Source organism: Gymnogyps californianus, chromosome Z (genome assembly GCF_018139145.2).
Source record: "Gymnogyps californianus isolate 813 chromosome Z, ASM1813914v2, whole genome shotgun sequence".
Taxonomy (NCBI): domain Eukaryota; kingdom Metazoa; phylum Chordata; class Aves; order Accipitriformes; family Cathartidae; genus Gymnogyps; species Gymnogyps californianus.
This window is the reverse complement of record NC_059500.1, coordinates 59,621,129-59,647,841: the sequence shown is the minus strand read 5'-3', so window position 1 is coordinate 59,647,841 and position 26,713 is coordinate 59,621,129. Positions and strand designations below refer to the sequence as shown.

General features: G+C 41.8%; 1 protein-coding gene across 1 annotated transcript in view; it reads right to left on the bottom strand.

Moving 5' to 3' along the window:
• Positions 1-26,713, bottom strand: part of LOC127027441 (cardiomyopathy-associated protein 5-like) — a 47,531-nt gene that overhangs the window by 13,213 nt on the left and 7,605 nt on the right. Inside the window, exons 2-9 of the mRNA XM_050913171.1 lie at positions 19,699-26,615; positions 14,927-19,641; positions 12,592-12,687; positions 11,683-11,916; positions 9,926-9,948; positions 7,846-7,967; positions 3,180-3,329; positions 1,987-2,133 (exon numbers count right to left, since the gene is read on the bottom strand). Of these exons, the coding sequence (XP_050769128.1) occupies positions 1,987-2,133; positions 3,180-3,329; positions 7,846-7,967; positions 9,926-9,948; positions 11,683-11,916; positions 12,592-12,687; positions 14,927-19,641; positions 19,699-26,615 (12,404 nt within the window). The remainder of the gene's footprint in view (positions 1-1,986; positions 2,134-3,179; positions 3,330-7,845; positions 7,968-9,925; positions 9,949-11,682; positions 11,917-12,591; positions 12,688-14,926; positions 19,642-19,698; positions 26,616-26,713) is intronic.

Genomic DNA, 26,713 nt, shown 5'->3' with positions numbered 1-26,713 from the left:
CCCTCAGATACAGGGTGAGAATCACATAGGTTTTGAACAACAGAAGAAGGTGCATTCACTCCTATGTCTTTAGGATTGCAAAGAGCCTTCACCTGGAGATCAGTTTGAGATGGATTGGGGGCGTGGTAGAGGGATACTTGCTGCCTTCAGCATCATCCCCTTACAGAAAATACAGCTTGGAAGCAGCATGTTCCCCAGGGGAGGGGAGGACAAGCTGTGAGTTTGGGAGGTGGAGAAGCAGGAGATAGGAGGTGCTTGAGGGATGCTGCAGCACCACGTGCCTGTGTTCCCCACAACTCCCCAGGCCCACTGCCACCTCCACGAGTGCAATCCCAACAGAGAAACCTTGTGGGAGTTCCCAACACCTGGAAGAGGCACAGCTTTGATCCACTATTAACGTGTACGTTCCCGTAACTGCATATACCAGCAAATTATTTTCTTGTATGTGCCAACTTTTAATCTGAATTACTAAAAATAAACTCTAAATTCTTGCTTCTGAGTTCATTGGGCTACTTGAAGAATCAAAGTATTCTAGCTTTATATCAAAGTAGCTGAGCTCACACCAAAGAACTGGTTTCCATTACCGGTGCTCATCTTTCCGCCTTTGGTGTTAAGGGGGTGCAGCAATTTTGCATCAGTCAGTGCTCGGCAGTGTCCCCGCAAGTCCATCTGGGGCTCAGTGCACTCCAGAGGGAGTTCACCTCAGCCTGAGGTAAGGTGTTTAATGAGCCCTTATTTGATCTAGTTTATTTGTTTTCTTAAAGAAACAGGCCAAAAGAAAGCATCAAAGACTTGAGGAAATTAACTTCTCTATAGAAGGCTTCAGTTTTGGGAAAAAGAATGGTGAGCCTGATGCCAAAAGTCAAAGACAGTTCTTAAAAATAATGGCTTCAGAGAGGCGAGAACACCTTTTTAAATTATGATTTATTAGCTAGTAATAACTCATTATTATTTAACCATTTCACAGGAATTCTGTACCATGCTCACAATTACATTGTTGAGGCCATAAAATTTTAATTTCTATTTTGAACTCTCTGGAAAATAATCTCTGCTAAAAATATGAATAGCAAATTGAATATTAAGGAGAATTATCAACAAATTTGAAGTCTACTGGATTAAGCAAAAGGCTTGAAGCTGTGGTTGCTGCCAAGTGGTTTCAACTATACACTCAGTGTTTTACAGAGTTATTTCATTACAAAATTGTTAAATACCATCATTGGTATTTTGTGACTGCAAGAACGGAATGATTGTTTTCATCCTGTAGCACTAAAAAAATTGTCTGGCAAGAGGGCCTCAGACACAAGATGCTTCACCTTGCTCGTAATTCAAGAAGCAATAGTTTCGTCAATACAAATTATTAAAGAAATTAAAGCTCAGAAAAATTAATCAGTCAAATAAAGCTCATAAACAATACTCAACTAATTACTCATCTTAATTTACGCCACTTAAACAGCAGCAGAGCCTCTCAGCTGCACCTGAAATTTGTGTCCCACTGAGCTAGACGCAGCATGTAACCTTGGTAAAGCAGGCCTTCCCTTGAAAAGCTAGTAATTTAAATCAATGCAACATAGATGTATTTGGGAGGATGGCAGAGAGGCAAAAACCACAGCTGTCACCTCCATTTTCCACAGGAGGAGCAGCAGCAGCAGGGAGCAGCCGGGTGGCTTTCCCAGAGCTTCCCTGGAGCACTGCAGCACACTCAGAAGAGAAATTCATAACGTGCTGCCCCAATGCCCCAGTCACAAGGCCCAAGACTGGGAACATCTTCAGATCTGAATGCCTTTAAGTTTCCTCCCAGGAGCGATTATGCTGCTGTCTCTCAGCAAAAAGGGAAACAACCATGAGTTGCCTGCTATCTGCCAGATGGGCTAAATGAAGCAGTTTCTTCTGTTTCAGTAACACTATGAACTAGAATTAGTCTAAGGACCTCAAGCTTATAATAACCAAATGCAAAAATAATAATCAAATGCCATAATATGTACATACCCGTTTTAAAAATGGCTTTTTCACTGGGTAAGCTACAGCCTGTGCCATTCACAGCCATGATCCACACACTGTAGCAGCAATCTGGCTCCAGGTCCTCCAAAATGCAGTGGCTCTCCTTCACCGTCACTCTGTACTCTTCCACCAAAGCTAGGAGGAACACACACATGCATGGGACATCATACTTGCGTGTTGCACTGGTAGGGCCTACGACTGTGTCTCTCAACTAACGTGTAAAAAACAGTCTATTAAAAAAATCCAGAAAGCGTTGCTAGCCAAGATCTCCATATTTCTCTATGACTCAGTTTTGACAGAAATTTTCTGATGTGCCCTTGAGTTGAGTGCACTCAAACCCCATTGATGGCAAGGCAAGATTATGGCCCTCAGTCCTACTGAGGACTAGACTGCAAATTTGGGACATAGAATCAGCAGTTATCAACCCTGGTTTCACTGCTCTATAACATAACAATTTCTCGTAATGGACTTTATAGCTCTTAGCTGTGAATCAGCTATTATAAAAAGCCCTTAGCATCCTTTAGCATGCACACGCATACACACACGCACCCACAAACACACATGCACACTGGATTTGTGCAGAGCCCAGTTGCTTAAAGTGACTTTATGATCAGTCTGAGCTTTTAAATGAATAAGCATTTCAATCCTCTTTTCTCAATTTCATATTTAATATTTGAAATATTTTAACGTCATTTTGAAAAAAATCTTTGTCTACATGTGGAAATACTGATTATCTTTTCCTGTAATTTTTTTTATTAGGACACATTCTGAAGTACATGCAGGGCCCTAAAAACCTAATGAAACCCATCCCTCTGGGAGCTCTATCTGCAGTCCCCATGAGTACCCACAGGGCAGCACGGACAGATCCTCTCTGAAGGTCAGGCCACTTGATGAAAGGGCACCTCAACAGGGATATTGCTGCTTCTCTGCAAACAACTGCCCTGCACTTTACAGACCATGATGTTTATCTTGCATTTTGGGGGATGAAGGGGAGGAGAAGGAATGGCATCTACCTCACGCTGTCCTCCACTGTTACCCATCCTTAGTCCCACGCATGATATCTTCACAGGCCCTCCTGTCTCTGCATCCTGGGCCCTCCCCTGCAGCTTGGCCTCCCCTCTACTGACCCCAGACCAGAGCAGAAAGGACTCCTGCCATCATGAAGGCAAGACCTTACGCACCCCCCGCATCTTTGCTGGCTTGCGGCTCCTCCATACAGTAGACCTGGAAGCAGTCGATGGCATCCCCGTCATTCACAGCCCAGTAGACAGCAATAGAGGTGCTGGTGGCCGAGTTTGGTTCCTGAGGTACGACAGTTGGTGTCTGTGGGACTGAAAGTCTCCCATTGTTATTCACACTCCTGTATTTTCAGCCAAATTACCTACAGGTTCGTGAGGCAACCTGGTTGCTTATTTTCACCCAGGTTGCTTATTTCCATAGAACAACTACATCAAGAACATGAAATATGGAATACCGGTGCAGTTCTAGAGCAATAGGTCCTCCTAAACTAGGAACAGAAAAAAGTAATTGCTCGGCATTGGAATCTGTGCATTTCCCTCGCAGTCTGGACAAAATAAGATGCAGTCCTAGTACTGGGACCACCTGAACCCAGTGCAAAGCATGTGCCCACGCCCTGCCAAGGTCTTGGGGTCCTTCCCCATGGGGCAGGACCATCATGCAGATGAGTCACGGCACAGTTGTTTGTTTTCGACCTCCAGCAGGGAGGCTGCCAGGGCTGTGGCAATCCTGGACATGCAGACCTGTCATACAGCTCCAGCGATCTCCCTCCTTTCCCCAAGAGACCTGCTCCCTTCAGTCACAGAGAGAGCTCTCCAGCTCTGCGCTCCACTTTGAGGCATATGTGCTGATGAAACCCCAAGAGACTCCTGATAACTTCAGACCACCTCCTCAGAAAGGCCAGAAGACCCTGGAGCCTAACGCAGGCTCCTTTGGGTGACCACCTTCTGCATTACCTGACCTTGCCTTGCAGCACAGGCACCAGAGGATAGGACACCTTATGAAGAGGATGCTCGTGAAAGCGGAGACTGAAAGCACTTGTTTGTAGCAAACAGGATGGGATAGCTCACTGATAGGGAGACAGAGCTTGCAGAAGAAGAAAGCCTCCTCCAGAGACAGACGTATGTAGCTGATCCCAGAAAGGTGGGCAGGGGAAAGGACCTGCCACACCAGGGAGGGATTCATGCAGTGTGTCAAATCCCCTGACATTAACAGCAGCAGAGATGTGCTTTAGGCAAAGGAAGGCTCTAACAGCACTGGGGAGCAAGAGGCTCCCTGCACCCTGTCCAGAGGTGGACTCCTACTGCAGGTGCACAACTAGGTGCTCCTGCCTGGCATAGTCATTTTCCCCACAGATCCAGTGGACAGAGAATCCTTGGTGCGCAGGTGAACCCGAGCTCTGCCAAAGCACCTGAACCCTGTGAGACAGCCAGGAGCATCCCTCACGAAGAGTGCTTCAAAGACCTCCAAGGCTCCCCAGATTTCATATAAACTTTGTCTCCTGACCGGCATAGATCCATCCCTGATGAGATATTGTTCTCCTCTACGATTATGGCTTAAAAGAGAGGGAGGGGAAAGAAAGAAGCAAAAAGCCCCAAAAGATGTTCATTGTTAAAGTGATTGCAGGGAATGAAAATACATGGTTCTATTTCTTCACCCAGTAAATTTCCATATTGCATGAATTCTCTTAGAATCTCAGCAGAAAGCTTTTGCTTTTTTTCAGTTATCTTCACAGTAATGATGATGATCCCCTGTGGCATGAACAAGGCAAATGCAGATGCTGGCTGTTTCCTTATGATTTATACAGAGAGCTACCAGTACAGTAGGATTACATCTGCTTCCCATTGAAAAAAATTATCCTTCTCATTGCTAAAAACAATCCACATTTTGTCTTTTGACTGCCTCTAGGGTTGGTCAATTTAAAAATTGTTCGTCTTTAGGAAAAGACTTCCTTTCAGTGGACCCGGTGGGGAAACCAGCTTTTTTTTTTTTTCCTGTGAAGTTGCCTGGAAACCACTATTTATGATCACAGAAACCCCACATCTGCAAGATTTATTATTATGCCGAATCTGAACAAAAGCTAGTTTAATGAATGAAACTTCTGAAAAAAAAGTTATAGATCAAAATTCGGTTCGGTAACATTGAGAAACATTTGCTTACTAATTTCCTTTTGCATAATATGAAACAAATTTTTGAAAGGAAGTAATTTCAAAGCAAGAATTTGAACTATTCTCTTCAGAAACAGAACATTTATGTGTTATCAGAGTGCTGGTCCCTTTTAAAATGAATTTTAGTCAAAGAAATGAGATATTTGCACCACGAGTTTGACTAAATCATATTTTTCAACAGACAAGTGTGACATTTTCTCATCAGTTCAGTTTTCATTGAAGTGCTGTGGTGTAAGGAACTTTTTCCATCATGCCACCTAATCCCCACAGCCCCCGGGAGAAAAAATAATAATCCCAAATGTTTTATGGATATTTACCCCTTTCCAATGCAATAAGAAATAACATTTCCTTGGCTTTGGGACTTGAAGAAGGAGAGCAGTTACATTCCTCTGTGACTCTAATGGAAGATTGTTAAAATCAGCAAAGGTCCTTGCCTTCTGGTGTAAAACGGCAGGACTCATGGCAGGCTTTGGAAATAATAATTTTTCAATTTTTAAATTATTCCCACTCTTCTTGTGGCAGAACCTAGGTTCCAGTATGCTCTGTGGCATGTTGCAAGGGTTTTTTATGCTTATGCATTTGTTAATGGGGGTGGCTTACATGAAAGGAGGAAGAATATGAGGGAAAGGGCTTTTCATTAGTGGATATGGAAAATTTGGAAATGGAGGGTGTTTTGAAGGAAAGATGTTTCCAAAGTGGTGAAAATAAAGTTCTATGAAATTGTTCAGGAAAAGACTGTACTTTCTGAAGGAAAACATGTGGAGTGGAGAAACATGGCAAATTCACATGTATTTCATCAAATGGCTTCAGTCAAAAAAAATTCTGAGAGCATCTGACATTTGCCTCCAGTATGTGACAAATGATGTACTCAAGGCGTTCAATTCCAAATAAAGTTTCGGGTAGGCATTTACCTCTATCTTCCTTCAGGAAGGGTGTAATCTTGGAAAGAAAAAAAAATATATTTTATCTACTGCTTACCAAAGTAAAAATCACAATAGCAATTGAAACACTTGGTAGTAGAAGTGAAGAATGAAAAACAGGTATTTTAGAAAAAGAAGGAGAAGAAAGTATGAAGGATGAGAGCATTGAAGGTCACTTGCTAGTGGACAGTCATTCATTTCCAGTTTGTCAAAGCAAACTGGTCTGGAGCCATTTGGTGTTCAGCAAACATAGTAGCTAATGCAAATCAAACTGAAAAGCACATCTCAGCAGTTTAGGGAAAAACATGTTGGAGTGAATTGTGGGAAAAGGAAATACAGCATGACAAAAATGGGTCTGTCCTCCTGGACGACCTTGCCAGTAGGTAGCAGCCCAGGAGGAAAGAATGGTTGCACCCATGGGACTGCAAGAGGAAGTTTAGGAACTAAACCAAGACAAATAGCACATTTGTACCACTAAGTTAACTCTGAGAATGGATTACAAAAAAGATCTTTTTATCTGACTTGCTAAAAAAATGACACTGCGGTAATGTTGCATGCACAAATGCCTGTCCAACTTCACCTGAGAAGCTTTGAATGCCACAGGCAAATTCATACAAATCTGACAAGGAAGTTAAGGTCTCAGAGATATTCAGTTCCTCTAGGTCTAATAAAAGTAGTGGTGTGGAGGAGAGAGACAATCTCCCCATAGTGACACTGCTGAGTGCACTCAGCTCTTATTAGACACCAGAGAGTCTGCGCAAGACGGCATTCAAGTCTTCTCCAATGTGCCATTAGGCACCTGAAAATCCAGCCAGGAAACAAAGCACCTTAGGGAAATCAGTGTTCTAGTTCCAGTGCTCAGGGACCAAACACGGGAGAAAGAGGCTTCGCTTGAAAAGCCAGAGAGTGACTATGATGGCACTGGTGCATGTGATGGTGAATGGGAGGTCACAAAGCATGACAGTGACATGCAAGATCCCTAAACAAAACTTCTCTTGAGAAAGAAACATTGGAGTGAGACCCTGTTATGAGGAAAACGAATCCACAAATTGGTGCTGACAAACTCTTCATTGATGGCTGTCCAGATCCAGATAATTTCTATAGGTGTATGTACAGGCAGAGCAGAGAGCCCACACAGGCAGGCTTTTTACAGGACACGAAATATCAGCTAGAGATTAATAAACCACTTTATCGTGCGCAATTTGCACTTCTGCCCTCCAAAGCAGAGGCTGTTTCCAGCTACAGTTAACCACTTTCCCTTCACGTCCTGTGGGGTTTTCAGGTGCCTCCGTTCCCTTGGCACAAGCCCAGGGACCTCGGCTGTCAGCCAGCCCCTTGCTCTCCTCCCCACACCAGCGATGCTGGGGCTGCCCCTCTCAGAGGAAGAGAGCTCAGGAGACCCTTTGATTGCCTCTTCTGTCCCCGCCTGCAAGGGAACAGCAACTTCTTTAGCCCGGGGAGATTTACAGATAGAGAACTTCTGCTAGTCTGAGATACAGATATCTGAAATGATGGAAGAATCCCCCACTTTAGCACTTTTCCCTCTGTTGCTCATCTTAGTGTCCTACTATAAGCCAAACACTTCTGCACAATTAGACTTCATTTTACATTCAACTCTGATTGCTAATTACATGGTTTGCAAATTTATACTTCTCAAATAGATTCTGTTTTTAGCTTCCTAAAATTTCCAGAGCATTGCCAAAACATTAGCTTTTGTAAAGACGATACTCAGAGATTCTTACCAGCCACATGTTTCATGGAGTGCTGGTTGCTTTGTCCTGGACTGTCCGCGTAGTGCTCAAACAGTGCAAAAGCACTGGGCACCTTTTCTAAAGAGAGAGTAGTATCCATTGCAGAAAGTAACCTATTTGGAAGAAAACACATAGCTGTCTGTATAAATCCCTTGTGGCATCACATAGTTTTCCAAAGGCCAGAAGCAAAGACCATGCGACATACGCTTCTGTAAGTATTTCCCATGAACTTGAGGACAACATGCAAGGAGAAGCTGTTTCCCTGATTTTGAACATTTAGAGCATACTGTGATTTCAGATCAGGAGCACAGTGGGAGTGCACACAGTCTGTATACACTTAACCCATGAGAACGTAAGGATTTGAAATTCACAACAAGACTCCCAAGAGCACAGGGGTTCGGACTTACTAATGCAGTGCCTTTAAAAGTTACAAACCTTAGAGCTGAACTACTGCAGCTGACTCCAGAAACATAATGTAAAGCAGCTGCTTGTGGCAAGCAAAAAAAACATGAGAAGGAAGATAGATTCCACTTAATTAGCCCATATTTGCTGAGTTCATTACAGGAAAAAACACAACACATTTTCAATTCTGAGGCAGAAGCAGCTTCAAGGAAATGAAAGATAATTTTTTTCAAGGCAACTGAATTTTACCTTTCTCCTCTTCTTTTTTTTCAGTCACCAAAGTAGTTAATTATACATAATCTTAACAAAGCACAACAAATATATAATATACTTTCTTTATAAAAACAGGCATTGTTATATAGACTTGTTCTTAATCTTTTTTAGCAAGTCAGGTATTATCAAAGTAAAGTAATAACCAAACCCATGCACAAAACAGAATAAACTTTAAGTTTAGTGTGTAAGTAAACAAGTAAAGACCAAGTACACAGAAAGCCTTGGAAAATTGTTTTGTCCCATTATACCTGCTCTATTCTTATGCAATAAACTACATGCAGATATGTGGCCAGACTCTCACATTTTGACTTACAGCAGGTGAGTCCAAATTTATAGTCCTAATTCTGCAGATTAATAGGAACCATGAAAGGGTGTTTGGCACATTCTCTTCAGATCGCTCTCCTGGGGTTGTAATTTGACCACGAATTGGAACCCTCATGTCATTGTTATACCCCAGTTCATGTCAGCATGCGTATCGCTGTGATGGCTGAGGCAGCACTGACAAGGGTATGTTTGATATGCACTGCGCAATGCCCAGGCCCTTTGGGCAAAGTCAGTGGTGGTGGTGTGGGCAAGGCAGGTTTGGGGGCTTGTACAGGAGGAGCCTTCGGCCAGCCTGTCCGAATATTTGTAGTTCACCTTGGAAAATTTATTGGGGGAATACGGGCTTATAATCGAACACTTCTCTCAAAAAGGATGGGTCTCACCAAAATGACTCCCTTGAGGAAATCACACATGGCAGAGGACTGTTTGCGATTGTATGTATCTACTGGTATGTGCAGGCGGGCCAGGATGCAGCTGTGGTGAGGCACCAGCCTTCTGACACATCCTGAATCAGGCAGTGCCGATGAAGAGGCATGGGAAAACATCAGCCCATAGTCTCCTGGTAAGGTTTTGAAAGCTACTTAATCTCTTTTTTTCCTGGAATTGTGTTCAGAAATATAGTCCAACAACCCCAGCCATGTGAGTGACACTTTGCATTATAACCTTTCAGAGACCAGGTAACACAGAACCAGACTAGTGAAAAAAGAACATACCAGTGATGTCTAAGACATGGAAGCACAGTCAAAATGTTTTTTAGTATATATGTGTATAATAATAACTACAAGGAACATCTGTTTAAAAATGTCTGTGTAGTGATTTAAAATTGAGCTGAAATTTTTAAAAAGCTACTTGTTTAATTGATGTATTACAGAACACATTCAAAACACTTCAAAACCAGTCAGTTACAGCAACAAGCATAAAACTTCTTCTCTTAATTTCATTATTTGCAAGGTTTATAAAAATAGCTATGAATATTAGCAGTGTGTTTTCAAAGCTTGCAAATACTAAATGAAGCATCCAGCATGCCAGGCCTAGTACTCACTACAGTGCACTTAACCCATACTTCATATACCTTTTATTCAATTCTTTAGAGGACTAGAGAAGGAAAAAAAGAAATGTATTAACAGTTTTTGAAACCCTGAAAATGTTGAAGAGCCACTCATCTAACAGTCTTGCTACTCTCCACAGACATAAAATGCACACAGCTTTATTGACTTGATGTTGTCTGGGATGCTGCTTATTCACACCAGCAGAGAATTTGGTTTCTTAAGAATATTCCACTTCAAAGCTCTGGCTCAGCAGGCTATTAGAGTCTAAATCTGGTTTTAAGCTCCTGAGGGGTCACTATTCAATATCCAGGTTTAAAGACTGGAGCACAGTCAAATACTTTCTTAAAACAAGGCTTTGACAGAAAGAAATCACCTGCACATTAAGAACATTTGAATCCAAATTCTGGCTGAAATCTCCATTATAACTTCTTATTACTAGAAGCTGGGTGAGATTTGTACTCATGGAGTGAGAGTTTCTCCCATGCTCCATGAATCTTCAGCTAGTGTTTCCTGGCTCATGAACAGAAAAGTTCCTGTCCTTTATCACTACCAGAAAGGGGCAGGGAATCTAATAATTTTCACACCCCACAAAAGAATTTCAGATTACAAAGTTATCTTTTTGCCAAAGCACTGATCCAGTACCTCGCAAAGTTCAGGAAAATAAGCTATATTTTTCATCCATCCCAAAATAGCCAACCTACCACAGCATTCACTTGCTTACAGGATACTAATACATTGCGTAGCTTGGAGCAGGGGAGAAAGCCAAATATTGCTCCACCATTTCTATATCTGCTGGTATATGGGCTGGGGGCTTGTATTTGGAAAGCTGTTTTATTTTGAATGAATGATCAGTCTTTAGACAGTAATTTGAACTTTTCATTTCTTGCATCCTAGCATAGTTTCTCTGCAACTTCCAAACTGTGTGCTAATTCTGTAACGGGAGAAGATTATTGTCCCATAAATCCCATCCCCTTCAAGACTGCTGATACACTTCTACAGAGGAGAATGTGCCACGGCTCACTTATGGACAAGTCTTGCAGCACAAGAACAATCTTGGAGGACCCAGGCCATTAATGATTAACTTGCAAGACCCTCCGAAACCAGTTTGCAACTGACAACTGTATGAGCTAGGTAACCAGTCAAAACAAGGGATGTTTTTTACATCCAGAGAGGGCCATTACAGACACGCACCTCACACGCACATTCCTAAACCTAGCCCATTGTCATGGTTTAGCCCTGGCCGGCAACGAAGCACCACGCAGCCGCTCATTGTTTTTCAGCAGTAAACATTTATCACAGCCTCAGTAATTTGAGCGCATAACTACTGTCTGTGTCTGCTCATTTTAAAAAAACCACAAAACCCCCACAACTCAACAACAACTCTGCTTCAGATAATTTTCAATTACACTTTCTTGTTTCACTTTCATTTTTCATACAGTAAAGTACCTTTTACTCTAACATTTCTTACTCCTCAGTGGATAATTAGTTCTAGATAAATTATCAAACTGTCCCAGCCTTCTCTTCACAAAACAAAACAGAACCATTTTAATGGCATAAGTCATGTTTTCATCCTGTGCATCATCTTTGCAATTGTCTCTGCGCATTCACATGACAAAAGCAAATGATCTAGCAGTTTCAGAGCGGAATAGCTGAGCTTGCAGGATTTAGCTTTCTTAAGAAAAAAAGGAAGGTAAATAACTCATTCTCAGCCTAGGTACAGTATAAGTGCTTTCCTAACCAGTATCATAAAAGCTACAGTATGAAAGCCATTTTTACTTACATTTAGGAAAACAAATCCATCGAGTTCTTCCATTTCTTTTACTGTTGTCTCCAAAGCTTCCTTTGCTGAATCAACAGTTTGCTGGAAGTTAACCATCTGCTCATACAGGTACTCCATTTTCATCTTCTTCACTTCCTCAAAGTTCTCCGATTTCTCGTCATATTGTGCTACCACTTTCTTAAGCATCTCTTCATTCTGCTTTTCCAATAACTCTGCATTTTTCTTACAGTTTTCCTGCAAAATAAAACCAGATGTAAATAGGTCTGCAGAATAAAATTACAACATTTAATGAATACACAGAAATTCTCAATTACCCATATATGAGCCATCCACCAGACTCTTTCTGGCATCCTGACAATAACAGAACTTTATTTCTGTAAGCAAGCTCATCTGGGAGAAATAATGCTAGAGAAATACATTAAAAACAATGGCAGATTTTTTTTTACTGTTAGTGTTTAAAATTAAACTTCTATATTTAAGCACTAAGACAGGAAGTCTGACTACAAAATAGCTAAAAATCCATACTTTCAACTGAAATTAATAACGTCCTCAAGGCTTAAGAACTTGGGCATTAAGAACTTAAGACACTGGGCAACTCATTTAGATGCTTCATACAGGATTCTAAATAAAGACACAAACAGTGTGAGGTTTTTATAAGCATAAACAAAATTACAGGAACTTTTTCCTCCAGTGCTTGACAGTCACATATTCCAGTTTGCAATAATGCGCAAAAAAAGCAATCTTTATCTTCCCCTAAAGTTAACACCTTCCAGTGGGAGAAGTCAATTTGAGGACTGGAGAAACAGCCTGTTTTAGTGGAAGCAATGACGCTGCAAAACAAGGCAAGCATATCTTAGAAGTAATTTTGTAGAGGGAAATAAAACTAGTGTGATAAAACACTGGACTTACCTCAACAGAGTTAAATAGCGATTCAATATCGCTCACAAACTCTTCAGTCTTCATTGACTTTTCTTCCAGTGCTATTAGCAATTCACTTAATTGATCCTGAAATTTAAAATGTTTCAGTAACATAAGCATGTTATTTCATAAAGTTTTTACATGCAACTTATTTTAGCTGAATATTTTTGTTTTGCCATGAGCCACCATTGGAACAATTGCTAAATTAAGTTCAAGTATCGCCCTGGCTACAAAGACAAGCACAGAAATAGCAACTGGAACAGTCACAAAACTGTTTCCAAACCAAAAGAAGTGAACTCAGTTCGACAAGGTGCTGAGTGCCTATACAAGTTGTTGAAAGTTACGAAATCCAATGCAGCTTTGCTAGAGACTGAGGGTACTCAACGCCTCATGAGGGTCCTCGAGAGATCACAGGAACAAGGCCATAAAAAGGAAGATAATGCAGGTCATTATGAGGCTAATAGATTACGCAGTGTCAGGATTCTTTACATTAGAATTTTCAAGATATTTCCTATAAACCAGAATTCATCAAAATCACTGGTTGAATTAGATGTAGAAACAAAAGCAGTCCAAGCTGGCCATCTGCTCAGGTGCAATTTTTAATTTATATAAATACTTAGTTTTAATTAGCTGGCATAAATCTAAAAGGAAGGTTAACTTCCTTTGGTAATGGCTTCCTATTATGGCAAACTTCTACAGCTAGATCTGTTGAAAACTAGCATATGACTTTCCATTAATTAAAAATGTCACATTGGACTGTACGATTGAAAGCTCACTCTATAAATATTTAGGGCCAATCACCAAGATTCGGAGGCAAACTTGTGTTTGTCAAGATAACCTATAAAATCTGACAGATGCCATCCATAGCTCTCTTCATTCACTGTGAAGCTATGTTCCTACAGTTAAAATTCAGGTGACAAGCATTTTGCTATCTTAATGTTTTCTCAGTAATTATACAAAAGTAACAAGTAACATACAAATGCCGTCTCAGAGTAACCTGAGCCCTGAGTGCCAGAAATCATGTGAAGCCAAGCCTGTGTTGTGGTCAGATTTCACATTGGCTTCGTGTCTGTGCTCCACAGCCAGGGAGTGATATCATGGGATGTTTATTTGCAGCTTGACTCGCTGCAATGCAGGTACACTCGAGGGATAGCTAGGGTCTGTGACTTTATTACTGAATTACTGGTGGCTAATTATCACTTCTAAGTCAAGCATGAATGGCCATATATAAAAAGCAACTCTGCTGTCATACATCTGCACACCATGGAGACAGTTTGTAAATACTGATATTTGAAACTGCCACATTGATTCCTCCTACTTTTAATTTCTCTTTTTTGCGTATGAATTAACATAAAGATAACATAAATACCATCAATACGAGGCCTTCTGGAATTTTAGTGAAATTACACAAAATCTGTATTACCGTCAACTGAACATGTGTCAGGAAAGAGACCTCACTTTTCAGATACTGGGGTGAGATTAAATAGCTGGTAACCAAGAAAGGAACATCTGTATACTTGTACATGAACAAATCTAATATGGGAAAAGTGAGACATCACATGCATGCTGTTTTCACAAGCAGAACTGCAATTTAATGAAGAATAGGTTCCACAGAAACAAAAGCATTTTCACTAGTATTGATAGCAAAAGACTAGGCTACTGAAATGGAGGGTATTTTTATCTATCTTTTAGAGTGGTACAGCTTAGAGATAGTGGGAAGAAGTGGGACTTGCTAAACTCTTACCTGTTCTACAGCTAAAACACTATTGGCACAGATCAACATGAACTGAATAGAAAATGAGGATGGTGTTTCAACAAAACTGTGCAGTGTAAACTGTGTAACTTGTCTAACATCTCCGAGCAACCAACACATGTAACTGGGACAGGGAACACTTTATGATGATACTGGTCCCCACATATGGAGGTTTCTGTACCTTGTCAATTGAAATGAGCTGCTGTTACTGAAATTTTTTTTCATAGAAACAACACACTTCCCATTTCTCCCCCTACACATACAAACCAGAACGAACTTACACAGGCAAGAAGGCTAAAAGATGGAAAGTCTGGTAACAGCTACATATAAACAAGGTCATTCAAACTTCTGAACAAATGAAAATATCAGCTTAGCAAGCCTAGGACTCTAGAGAATACCTTAATAAGACAGTCTCCCTTCAAGATCTCTAACAGGTGTTATGGAATAGTTTTTATTTAATAGATACCGTGACTTAGCCTCTGGACTGCTCTCTGAAGCCTCTCCCCTGACAACACAGGAGGTCTGGAGAAATTAGCCTCAGTAGCTCCTTTCCTCACCCAAATTAATTCTTACCTTCATCTTGGCTGCAGCATCATCTAGTGTTGTGACTTCATGGTCTTTATGTTCTCCAAAAAGCTTGTCAATAGCAGATATTGGGCATTTGCAGTGGTAACAGTATGTGTCTGCATGTGCTTTCTTCAGTTCTCTTTGTGGGCTCTCAACTTGAGGAATGTTTGTTGCTGATTTTTCGGGATACATCACCACAAAGCCTGAATCTTCAAGCTCAACAGGTGTTCCTTGCTCTGGCTCATTAACAAACTCATAACTATCACCAGCATGCTCAAAAGAGTCCCTGTCTTCAAATAATAGCTCCTCGTGTGTTAATTCAGATGATATTTCATCTTGCAAAAGTTCTCGTGTAATCACATCATAGTCCATTGACTCAGCAAGATCTTCATAAACCTCAGGGTGCTGCTCCTCTCTTTGTAAGTCTGGCTTCTCTGTTTGCTGAATGGTAGGGACACAGGGAAGATTTTCCTGAGTATACTGATCATCTTCACTGTCTTCAACAGGAATCCTGACATATGGGACATATTTTTCCATTTGAGGAACTGCTGTTATGTCATGCTGTTCTTCCTGCTTATTAGCAGCTTCTTGATATGCAGCTCCCTGATAATCCACTGGTTGACTATATGCTTGATGACTTGATTGCTCTGGCAGCTCCTCAGTTGTTTCTACAGGTACATTTTCTTCTTCTCTTTGTTCAGTGGTATCAGTTCTTGCACCTGAAAGAATTACTTTGCTTCCAAAAGGAATGGCATGCATTGGTTGACAAATTGTTGCTTGAATGTCACTGTCAACTTGGACTCTCTCTCTCTCCACAACACCCCTTTCTGGCAGAACCTCAGTTCTGACACATTGAACATCACCAGATCCCTGCTTGTGTTTGTCCTCTGAACTCTGAACTGAAATTCTTCCACTAAAGGACTCTTCCTCTGGTACGTGATCCTTTCGAGGCCCTATGGCCTTACTTGGAATTTCATCTTTAAGAATGTATTTTTCAAAATATATTCCCGTTCCATCATCTGTGTCTGAATTTCTACTAGGGAAAGACGCATTAGAATTACCACTTTCCTCATCAGAGGGAGTCTCATCCTTTGCCTTTTCTCCTACTGCTTCTGCATAGAGGTCCTTGTATAAAAATGACAGAGCAGGTGGCTCCTCTAGAAGCTCTGGATTAACGGCAGCAACAGTGGTAGGGAACAACAGAGATCGTTCTAGCACTCCCTCTTCTGAATCAAAAAGTGGGGTCCCTGGTGACTTCCGTTCATCTTCTACATTTGTAACCTTTTTACTGCTAATATCAATTGATTTCTGCAGAGGTAAAGGTTTTGGAGCATCTGCATAGGACTGCATTTTGCTTTTTCCTTTCACAGTACCGTAAAAGACTTCATCCAGATCCTCCAGTAAGGAAAAGTCCTCTTCCAAAGTACCTACCTCAGGGCTTTCTTTAAAAGATGTGGCTTCTTCCACAGGTTCATTGGGATCTTCTGTCACAGGAAACAATGAACTTGGTCTTTCAAAATGTGGCTTAATTGGGGATTTGTCATCAATCAACGTATATTTTTCAAAATAATCCATATCGGCCGTACCATTATTAGGATCCAACACTGCATTATTATTGTTTTCTGGCAACACGGGATTTTCTTCTTGTGTTTCTCCAGTTTCCTCAACATTATCATTTTTGACCAATTCTTTTAGTTCATGGCTTGCAGGCTTTCCCAACATGGAGCTTTCTGCAATTTCTGTGGTTGTTCCAGAAGCTAGGGCTCTATGGCCATCATCAGCTAATTTTCTTTTAAATGAAGGATTCGTTTCCAAGTATTCTAGTTTATCTGGCATGTGTTTACTTTCTTCTTGATCAACAGAAGAAATATGTGTAGGAGCATGAATATTGAGTATTTCATAACCTTCTGAAATTATATTAAATAGATCTTTTTGTTCAGTAGTCTCTGGAGCATACTGACTGTCTTCTACAGTGCTCACATGTTCCATTTCTTCCTCTTCTCCTCTCAGGTAATGTTCAGGCACTTCAGACACTTTGTCTGCCTCCGGATGTTGCATTGCTTCCATTTTTGTAGGGTTTCCAACGCTAGTTTCACACTCTGGAACTTTGTCTGGACCTGGATTATGTCCTACCAGAGATGGTAAATCATACCTTTGCATTCTGTGACTAGTGTCTGAGGACATTTTGTGGGAAATTTCACTTGACACTGAATCAGAAACTGTAAACTTATGTCCTTTATTCTTTGTAGCACCATGAACAGTAAGTTCTGTGCAACTTCCATGTGGGAATTGTTTTGATCCAAAATCAGAAGCTTCATTTGGAGGAAGTCGGATTCCTTGCCTGTCTACTTCTGCAGCTCTTATTGGACTAATTGAGCGAGCTTTCACCTCTTCTGCCAGCCAGCTAGCTAGCCCAAAAGATGGAATATCTGGATTCTGCTTTTCATCAGTACTAGCGCTAACAGACTTCATCTCTCCTGAAGAAAGGCTACCCCATTCACCAGAATAATGCTGAGTTTTGTGTGTCACAGTTTCATAAACAAGATCTGATGAAACAGCTCCCAGATGCTCTAAGGATGTGTGCTTTTGGTCTGCAAAATATCGTTGCATTTCATGTCTATCCTCTCCTTCAGTATAAATGCCTGAAACTATGTTAGATTGCTTTCCAAGCATGCCTACTATGTCGGATAAAGATGATGGAATATTTTGTTTCTCTTCATCATCAGTGAAAGCCACTGATACTGACTTTTCAGGTAACATACGAAAAGGTGCAAATGAATCTGATGACACTGCTTGCTGGTCTGCTACAGCAGTCACCTTTGACTCTGTGGTCACTGACCTTGGCACTGTCTGCACATCAGGTTGCACTTCTTGCTTATCCTGCTCAGTAGTGAATTTGGGGGGACTTCTTAGCTGCTCTGATGACACATATTTTGTGTCCAACAAACTATCTTGGGATTCTTGCTCATCTTGGTCTTGGGTGTGCATTAGATACATACTCTCCAACTGCACTGTCTTCAAGCTTGCTGGTTTAGGTGAAGAGAGCTGAATTGTTTGCAATTCTTTTTCATCATGTGGTGGAATTACATGTTTACACTCTGATTGTGCAGACTGGGGAACACGTGGCTGCATGCTTTGCTTTTCTTGTTCAGCAAGGGACCATGTGGAAACCAAATACTCAGAGGCTGGTTTTGAATAAGGTGGAATTTCTTGCTGACATGTTTCATCAGCTGGATAAAATGGAACTGAAGGTTCAGACTGCAGTTTTGAAGGTGCAGTTAAATAATCTTGACTTTCTAGAGTTTCTGCTTTATCTGTAGAGTATGATAAATTTAATTGTTCAGATTCTAATTGTGAAGCTGTGTGGAAGTAATGTGCAGTCTGTTCTCTCTCTGTTTCAGGTAAAACTACATGTTCAGCTTCTGACTGTGCAGCCAAAGGCAAATGTAGATGATTTTTTGTATTCTCTGCTTCTTTTCTTGCAAAGAAGAAACGTGATTCAGGCTGGGCAGTTTCTGACTGCTCTGTTTTACAGTGGGTGTAAGATAAATCTAAGTGCTTGGGGGACAGGCTTCCAGTTGCAGGTGAAGACTTTGGACTTCCTTCTGGTTTTGTTTCAGAGACAGAATGTGAAACACCCAAAGGTACAGACACTGTTTGTTCAGTAAGAGATAAATATGGTTGAATTTTTTGGCGCTCTGCTTCCTCAGTGGAAAAGGATAAATCTTGTTGTTCAGTTTCCAACTGAGCAGTTAGAGATAAAGTAGCCCCAGTGTCTTGCTTCTCTGAATGTCCTGCTCTCAGCGGGGCCATTTCATGCTTTTCTGCTTTGTCAGTAGGACTTAATAAATCTGATTGTCCAAAGTCTGGTTGTGCAGTTCCATGTTCCTCGGTCCTGCCAAAGGTATATGATACAGAAGGTGTTTCTGGTTGCTCTGTTTCGACAACAGAGTGCTGCAAATTAATGCACTGCAGTTCAGGTTGGGCCCCCTCCCTCTGCTCCATTTCACCCATGAAATACGATGTCTCTGGACGCTCCAGCTGGGCAGTCTGAGGTTGCTCTGCTTTGCCATAGGAGCACAATAAATCTGGTGATTTCATTCCATGAGTCTCTGCTTTGCCAAGAGAATGTGACAAATCTGGACATTTTGATTTTAGTTGTTCCAGTTGCAACTGTTCTGCTTTTCCTGTGGAGTACGAAAAATCAGAAGGCATGAACCCTGCTTGCACAGTTTCCTGTTCTTCTGTTTTGCTGAGTGAATGTGATAAACCTGGTTGCACTAAGCCTAACTGTGAAGCTGGTTTCTGCTTTTCTTCACCAAGGGAGTGCAAAAAGCCAGGCTGGGCCATTCCCTTTTCCTCTAGTTTGCCCAAGGACTCCAAAAGCTCTGGCTGTTGCAGTACTTCTTGGGCAGGTTGTGAGTGCTCTGATCTGCCAGCTGGATAGGAGAAATCCATTTCTTCCACCTCTGGTTGTTCAATTTCATGGTGCTCTTGTCGACCAATAGAATATGACAAATCTGGAGAGTTTGATTTCTGATGTGTAGCTTCCTCTTCCATTCCTCTAACAGGATAAGAGAGCTGTGGATGTCGCAACTCTGGCAATACCACTTCTTGTTCTCTTTTGCCAGAAGAATACAACGAACCTGTATGTTCCAGTTCACCTTGCACAGTTTGCGTTTCATCTGTTTTACCAAGGGCATATGTTAAATCTTGTTGCCCTAAGTCCATTTGTGTTGCTTCTTGTGACAGTGTTTTGCAAATGGAATATGATAAACTGGGAAGTTCCCGCTCTGGATGTGCCATTCCCTGTTGTGCTGTTTTTCCAATGGGATGGGGTGTTACAGATTGCTCTGATTTCCGTTGTGTAGCTGGTGCCTGCTCTATTTTGTCACTGGAATATGCCAAATCTGGATGCTCAACCTCTGGTTGTGCTGTTCCTTGCCGTTCTGTTTTGCCAGTGAAATGCAGCAAGTCCTGATGCTCTGCTTCCACTTGAAGAGTTTGTGGTTGCTCTGTCTTTTCAGGGCAAGATGATAAATCTGGTTGTTCTAACCCAAGTTGTGTGGTTTCTTGTTGCTGTGTTTTATCAGTGTAATATGATAAACCTGAATGCTCCAACTCTTGTTTTGCCATTTCTTGTTGCTCTTTTTTGCCAGAGGAATACAAGAAGTTCTGGAATTCCTCTTCCATTGGGGCCCTATTTGGTTGCTCTGCTGTGCCACAAGAACTTGAAAACATTGGCTGTTCCAATTTCAGTCGTACTGTTTCCTCTGGGTGTAATGTATAGCTCCCCCTCTCCTGTTTGATCTCCAGTTGTGCACTTTGTTTTTCTTCACTAACAGAAGTGGACACATCAGAGTGCGGTACTTTGCCCATGGCATCCGAGACATCTGGATGTTCAGACTCCAGTGGGGCAGCCCACGATGGCCTTGTTTTGACAAAAGAATGCAAAAAATCATGTTCTTTCAGCTCTGGCTGTGGTGTTTCATGAGGTTCTGCTGTGCCAACAGAGAATGACAAGTCTCCATATTCTGATTTTGCTTGGGAATTTTGCAGTCCTCCTGTTTTCCCCATAGAACACTGCAGCTCAGGGTGTTCTGCCTGCGTTCCTGCACCTTCCCATTGCTCTTCTTTGCTGAGAGATGACAAAAAATCACCTGGCTGTTCCTGCTCTGCTTGAATCTTTTCTTGTTGCTGTACTGTGCCAGTGGAATGCAATAAATCTGGATACTCCAAATCCACTTCAGCAATTTGAGGTTGCTGTGTTTCACTAATTGAACGTGACAAATCCATTATTTCTGCCTCTGGTTGTATGATTTCACGGTGTTCTAATCTGCCAGCAGATAAATCTGAACGGTTTGATTTCGCATGTGCAGTTTCTTGTTCTGCTTCACTAACAGAATAAGATAACTGTGAATGTCCCAATTCTGGCTGTGCTTTCTCGCCTTGTGCAGCTTTTTTGAAAGAATGCAAGAAGCCTGGCTGCTCCTCTTGAGCAGTTTGTGCTCGCTCTGTTTTGCCAGGCCAAGATGATAGATCTGGTTTTCCTAACACCAGTTGTGTAGTTTCTTGTGTTTGTGTTTTATCAATGGAATATGATAAATCAGGATGCTTTGGCTCTGGTTTTGCCATTTCTCTTTGCTCTGCTTTTCCACTATGAGATGATGCATCCGGAGCTCCTAGTTTCTCTTTTGCAGCTTGTGGATGCTCTGCTCTGCTGACAGACTGTCCCTCATTAGGGCGTCCCAAGGCTGTGTGGGCTGTGTGCCCCACTTTGTTGGCAGGGGATGCCAACTCTGTGTGGCCCAGCTCCAGCTGGGCAGGTGGGAGTTGCTCTGTTTTGTCATGAACATACAACACATCTGGCTGTTCCAACCCCAGCTGGGTCGTTTCCTGCACTTTGTCGCAGGAACGTGCTCGACCAGGGTGTTCGGGTTTCAGCTGTGTAGTTTGCAGTCCTCCTGCTTTGAAAACAGAGTAAGGCAAGTCAGGATGTCCCTGCCCTGGTTCTGCCATTTTTTCTTCTTCTTCTTCTGCCGTACCCACAGAATGGGCCAAATGTGGAATTTCCACTTCTGGCTGAACCGTTTTCTGTTCTGCTTTTCCAAAGGGGTAAGTTTGCTTTGTTTCTTGTTGTACTCTTCGTCGCACCTCTGTGTTGTCCAGAAGATATATCACATCAGTGTGCTCTGCCTCTGGTGGGGCCATTTCATCATCCGGCTTGTCAATGGAAAATGATAAATCTGGTTGTTCCAAGTCCTCCTGGGCATGTTTTAATTTCTCTGTTTTACCAGGAGAATGTGGTAACTTTTCTTGCTCTAACTGCTGTTTTGTGGTTTGCTGTTGCTTTTCTCTGCCAACAGAAATTTTTCTGTGTTTCTGATCCAACAGTACTACTTCTTGTTGGTTTGTCTCATCAGTGGAATGTGACAAATCAGGATGTTTCATTTCCCATGTTGCAATTTCTGGCTTATTTTCTCTGCCAGGGGAACACGTCAAATCTGGATGTTTTGAGTCTATTTGTGCAGTTGCTGGAGAAGCTCTTTTTCTGGCCACTTTAGGCAATTCTTGATGTTTAGACTCAAACTCTTGAGTTGCTTGTTCTTTGGCTTTACCAAAGGAAGATGATAAATCTGGATATTTTGATCCCAATTGTGAAATTTCTTGCTGGTTTCTTTGGCCATCAGAACATGACAAATTTGGGCATTTAGATTCCACTTCCATACTTCCATCTTGTGCTGCTTCAGCCAGGGTTCCTGGTGAATCCAAATGTTCTGATTGTCGTTGTGTTTCTCCCAGGGAGTATGAGAGCTCTGGATGTCCTGACTCCTGCTCTATGATGTTGCCTGGTTTTGGTTCCCCACTGTTGCATGAAAAATCTGGGTATTCCATCACCAGCGGTGCAGTTTCTAGTTGCTTCAAATGCAATGGTAAGGTTGGGTGTTTCAGCTTTTTTGGTTGTTCAGCTTCATGAAAGAAATATGACAAATCTGGATATTCTGAACTCATTTCCATTTCCAGTGGAGCTTCTTTTCCACTGGAAGATGGCAAAAATGTTTGCTCCAGCTCTAGATGTACTATTTCTTGTTGCTCTGTTTTGCCAGTAAAACATGAAAGAAATGGTTGCTCTGATTTGTGTTGTGTCATTTCCTCCTGCATTTCTGTACTTACATAAAATGTCTGTTCTGGATATGCTGGCTCTGTTTGCATTTCTTCTTGCATTTGTTCACTGAAAGAATATGGCAAAGATGGATGCACTAACTCTGGTTGAGCTATTTCTTGCTGTGCCAAATTAATTTGGTCTATGACCTGTGGCTCTTCTTTCCCCCGGGTTTCTGACAAATCTGAATACTCCATTTCCATAGCTTTTTGTTGGGCTGTTTCCTGCTGTTCCAGCTCTCTTTGTACTATATCTTGTTGTTCCATTCTGCCAAAGGAATATGATATATCTGGCTGGGCCACATCCAGTGGTGGTGTTTCCTGTTCGTGACTACCAGCAGTGGAACAGGAGGGAAGTGACTGCTCCTGCTCCATTTGTGCCATTTCCCAGGGCTTTGCTCTGTCAATCGAATGCGAGGAACCCAAAGATCCTGACTCCACTCCTTCTTGCGTTACTTCTCCAGTGGTAAATGAGAAATCCCTATTTTCTGAAGCTACTTGTACATTTTCGTGTTGCTCTGCTTCACTAAAGAAACATGATAGCTCTGGACCTTCTAAGTCTCTTTGTACAGCTTCTTGTGCTGTTTCACACTGGGAATATGGTGAATCTGCTTGTTCCAACTTTAGTTGCAGTATTTCCTGTTGTTCTGTTTTCACAGTGGAATATGATGTCTCTGGCTGTTCTGCCCTCAGCTGTGAGGTTTTATGTTGCTGTTCTTTTCCAGTAGAATATGACAAAGCTGGATGCTCTGACTGCAGTTGAGTAGTTTCTGCTTGCACTCCCTTGGCACGGGAATACAGCTTAGCTCCAGGTTGTGAATCCTGCTGTACAGGCTGTGGCTGTTCTCCTTTGTCACCACAATATGATGCAAGAGAATTGTCCAAATCTGCTTGTGCCAATTCTTGCTGCTTTGTTATATTCATGGGATACGGTGAATCTGAAAATGCTGTTTCCAGATACCCAGTTTGCTGTGTCTCAGCTCTTCTGGTGGAATCCAATATATCTGGATGTACCAACTGGAGTTCTGCAGTGTTTTCTTTCTCTGCTTCTTCCATCAAACATGATAAATCTGAAGGTACCAGCTCAAGCTGTGCTGTTTCTTCTTGCTCTGCTTCTTCAGGGGAATAAGACTCTGGCTGTTCCAGTTCAAAAGGAGCAGATTTTTGTTTTTCTGTTTCTTCCCTGGAAGAGAAAAACTCCTGTTGTTCCATTTCCAGCTGTGCACTTTCTGATTCCTCCACTTTTTCCCTGGATAAAGAAAATTCTGGATGACCCATCTCCAGCTGGGCACACTCTGATTCCACCATTTCTTCTCTGGAATATGAGTAACCTGGGTGCTGTGTCTCCAGCTGTGCACTTTCTGATTCCTCCACTTCTTCCCTGGAAAAAGAAAAGTCTGGATGCACCATCTTCAGCTGTGCACTCTCTGATTCTACCATTTCTCCTCTGGAATACGAGAAGTCTGGGTGCTCCATCTTCAGTCGTACAGTTTCTGATTCTCCAGTTTCTTCCCTGGCGTATAAGAAATCTGGACGTTCTGTCTCCAGCTGTGCACTTTCCGATTCCTCCATTTCTTCCCTGGAAAAAGAAAAGTCTGGATGATCCATCTCCAGCTGTGCATTCTCTGATTCTTCTGTTTCTTCCACGGAATACGAGAAATTTGGCTGCTCTGCTTCCAGTTGGGCACTCTCTAATTCCTCTGTTTCTTCCTTGGAATATGAGAAATCTAGATCCTCTGTCTCCAGCTGGGCACTCTCCGATTCCTCTGTTTCTTTCATGGAAAAAGGCAATTCTGGATATTCTGTCTCCACTTTTGCACTCGCTGATTCCTCTGTGTCTTCCCTGGAATATGACAAATCTGGATGCTTGGTCTCCAGTTGTGCATTCTCCAATTCCTCCATTTCTTCTCTGGCATATAAGAAATCTGGATGTTCTGTCTCTAGTTGTGCACTTTCTGGTTCCTCCATTTTTTCCCTGGAAAAAGAAAAGTCTGGATGCTCCATCTCCATCTGTGCACCCTCCGATTCCTCTTTTTCTTCCTTGGAACAAAAGAAGTCCGGATGCTCTGTCTCCATCTGTGTTCTTTCTGATTCCCCAGTTTCTTTGCTGGAATATGAGAAATCTGGATGCTCCATCTCCATTTGTGCACTCTCTGCTTTTTTGTTTTTTTCAATGGAAAAATCAGGGTAATCCAAATCTACTGCTTTATTTATAGCTGAAGTTTTCTGAGTTTCTTCTGTTTCTGTGTGAATAGGATATGAAATACCAAAATATTTAGAATCTATCTTTTCAGGAATAGGTGAATTTAGTTTAATTCTTTGCTCCTCTGTTTCCTGAAGGGAGGAGGAAAAGTCTTGGTCGGACTTTGTTTGCTTCTCTAAGTGAACATTTTGGGTTACTGGTGGTGGGGCCTTTTGACTCCCTTTTTTTTCAGCAGAATACAATAGACCTGAAGGCTCAGTTTCTGACAGTGCAGTTGTTGATGAGTGACACTCAGTTTCTTGCTTCTCTGTTTCATCTACAGAACGTGGTAAAAGCATGTGTTCAGACTCAGATTGTGCCGTTTCTGATGACTGAGGAATAATATCCTCCTGTCTTGTTTCAGATGGAGTAGAATATTTGGATTTAGCTGATGGAGCACTAGGTAAGTAAGACTGAACTGCTGACTTCTGTGCTTCCCTCTCAGGATGTTCTGACACAGGTGCTGTAGGCAAAATAGGTTGGGTACTTTCTCCATCTAATTCATTTAAAAAATTGGCTGAAACAGATTGTGGTGCAGAATTGGGCTGAATTTCCTGCTCCTTTGGTTCATCCAGATGATCTGATGCTATCAGCAGGCATTGGTCTGGTTTCTTGTTTGCATTTTCAGCTGAGGGAAGCGGCACTTGTTTCTCTGATTTATCATCAGACTCTAATGAAACGGAGGTTGTTTGCTCTGTTATTGATATCTTGGCTGCAGGTGAAAAACTTTCGTGTTTCCTGGCTTCTTCAGGAGGGCAGGACTTCAGTGAATGTCCCGATACCTGATTTGGAGTCTCCAAAAGATAGTCTTTTCTTTCTTCATGTTGAAGAGTTGTTTCTGCACCAAAGCTTGAAAATCTGCTTGGTTTATCTTTTATTTTAATGGGTTTAATATTTTCAGATGGAACATCATCTTTATTAGTAAGTCGTTTTTCAAGAGGCTTTGTTGGTGAAGAATAGCTTTGATTTGCACGTGCTGTGGGCTGTTGTCTTTGCTCCCTTCTTCTCTCCGATAGTGTTTCAAGACTTCTACCTCTTGCTCTCTGGAAAGGTTTTGGATGTGTTGCTTCTGAAAGTAAACTGAACTTCTGCAATCTTTCTTTTACTGATGTTTCAAGGAACTGTTCAGAATCTCCTGAAACTGAGCTACTTCTCTGGATTCTGGTTTTCTCCAATGTTTCAGGGGCTGGCTCAGTCCCTGAAAAAATTGAGTTGAACAGCTGGATTCTAGCTTGTACTGGTCCTCCAAGGATCGGACTTACTTTTCTCAGTCTGCTCTCTCTAAATATTGATCTTATCGGAGCACGTTTTACTGGCTCTTCTGTGATGTCCTCCAGATCATCTTTGTCATCCAACATCTCCTCATCTGTGTCTTGTGCTTCCACCTGTTCAATGTTCAACACGGAGGCCTGCACGTCTCCTAGAACAGTTCTTGGTTCTTGCCTCTGCATTCCAGAAGAGTCACGTTTTTTATTGCCCTGGCCTCCCTTCAGGCTTGTAGCTATCGGCACCCTATTTGAAGATTTGCGCTTCCTTTTCCGAACAATCTTACCTTCATCCATAATAAAGATAACTTTTCCTGGAGGAGAACCTACCGGTGAACTTTCCATACTGTAAAGATCAGAAGTTGTACTAGTTTCTGAGGCCCAGGGAGTAGAACATCTGCTCGAGCTGGTTTCCCAGGTTATCCCACTGTCTTCACTTTGAACTGTTACCATAGAAAAGGAAGGGTTAGTCATGATGTACTGCAGCTTGGGTTTCACATCTTCGCTTTGGATAAGATCTTTTAAACTAAAACCAAAAAGAACAAAAGAAAAAAAAAAGCTGTAAAAACACACAACATTAAATTATTGCAGTAAAATCTAAATTTTTGCATTAAAGCAAAAATA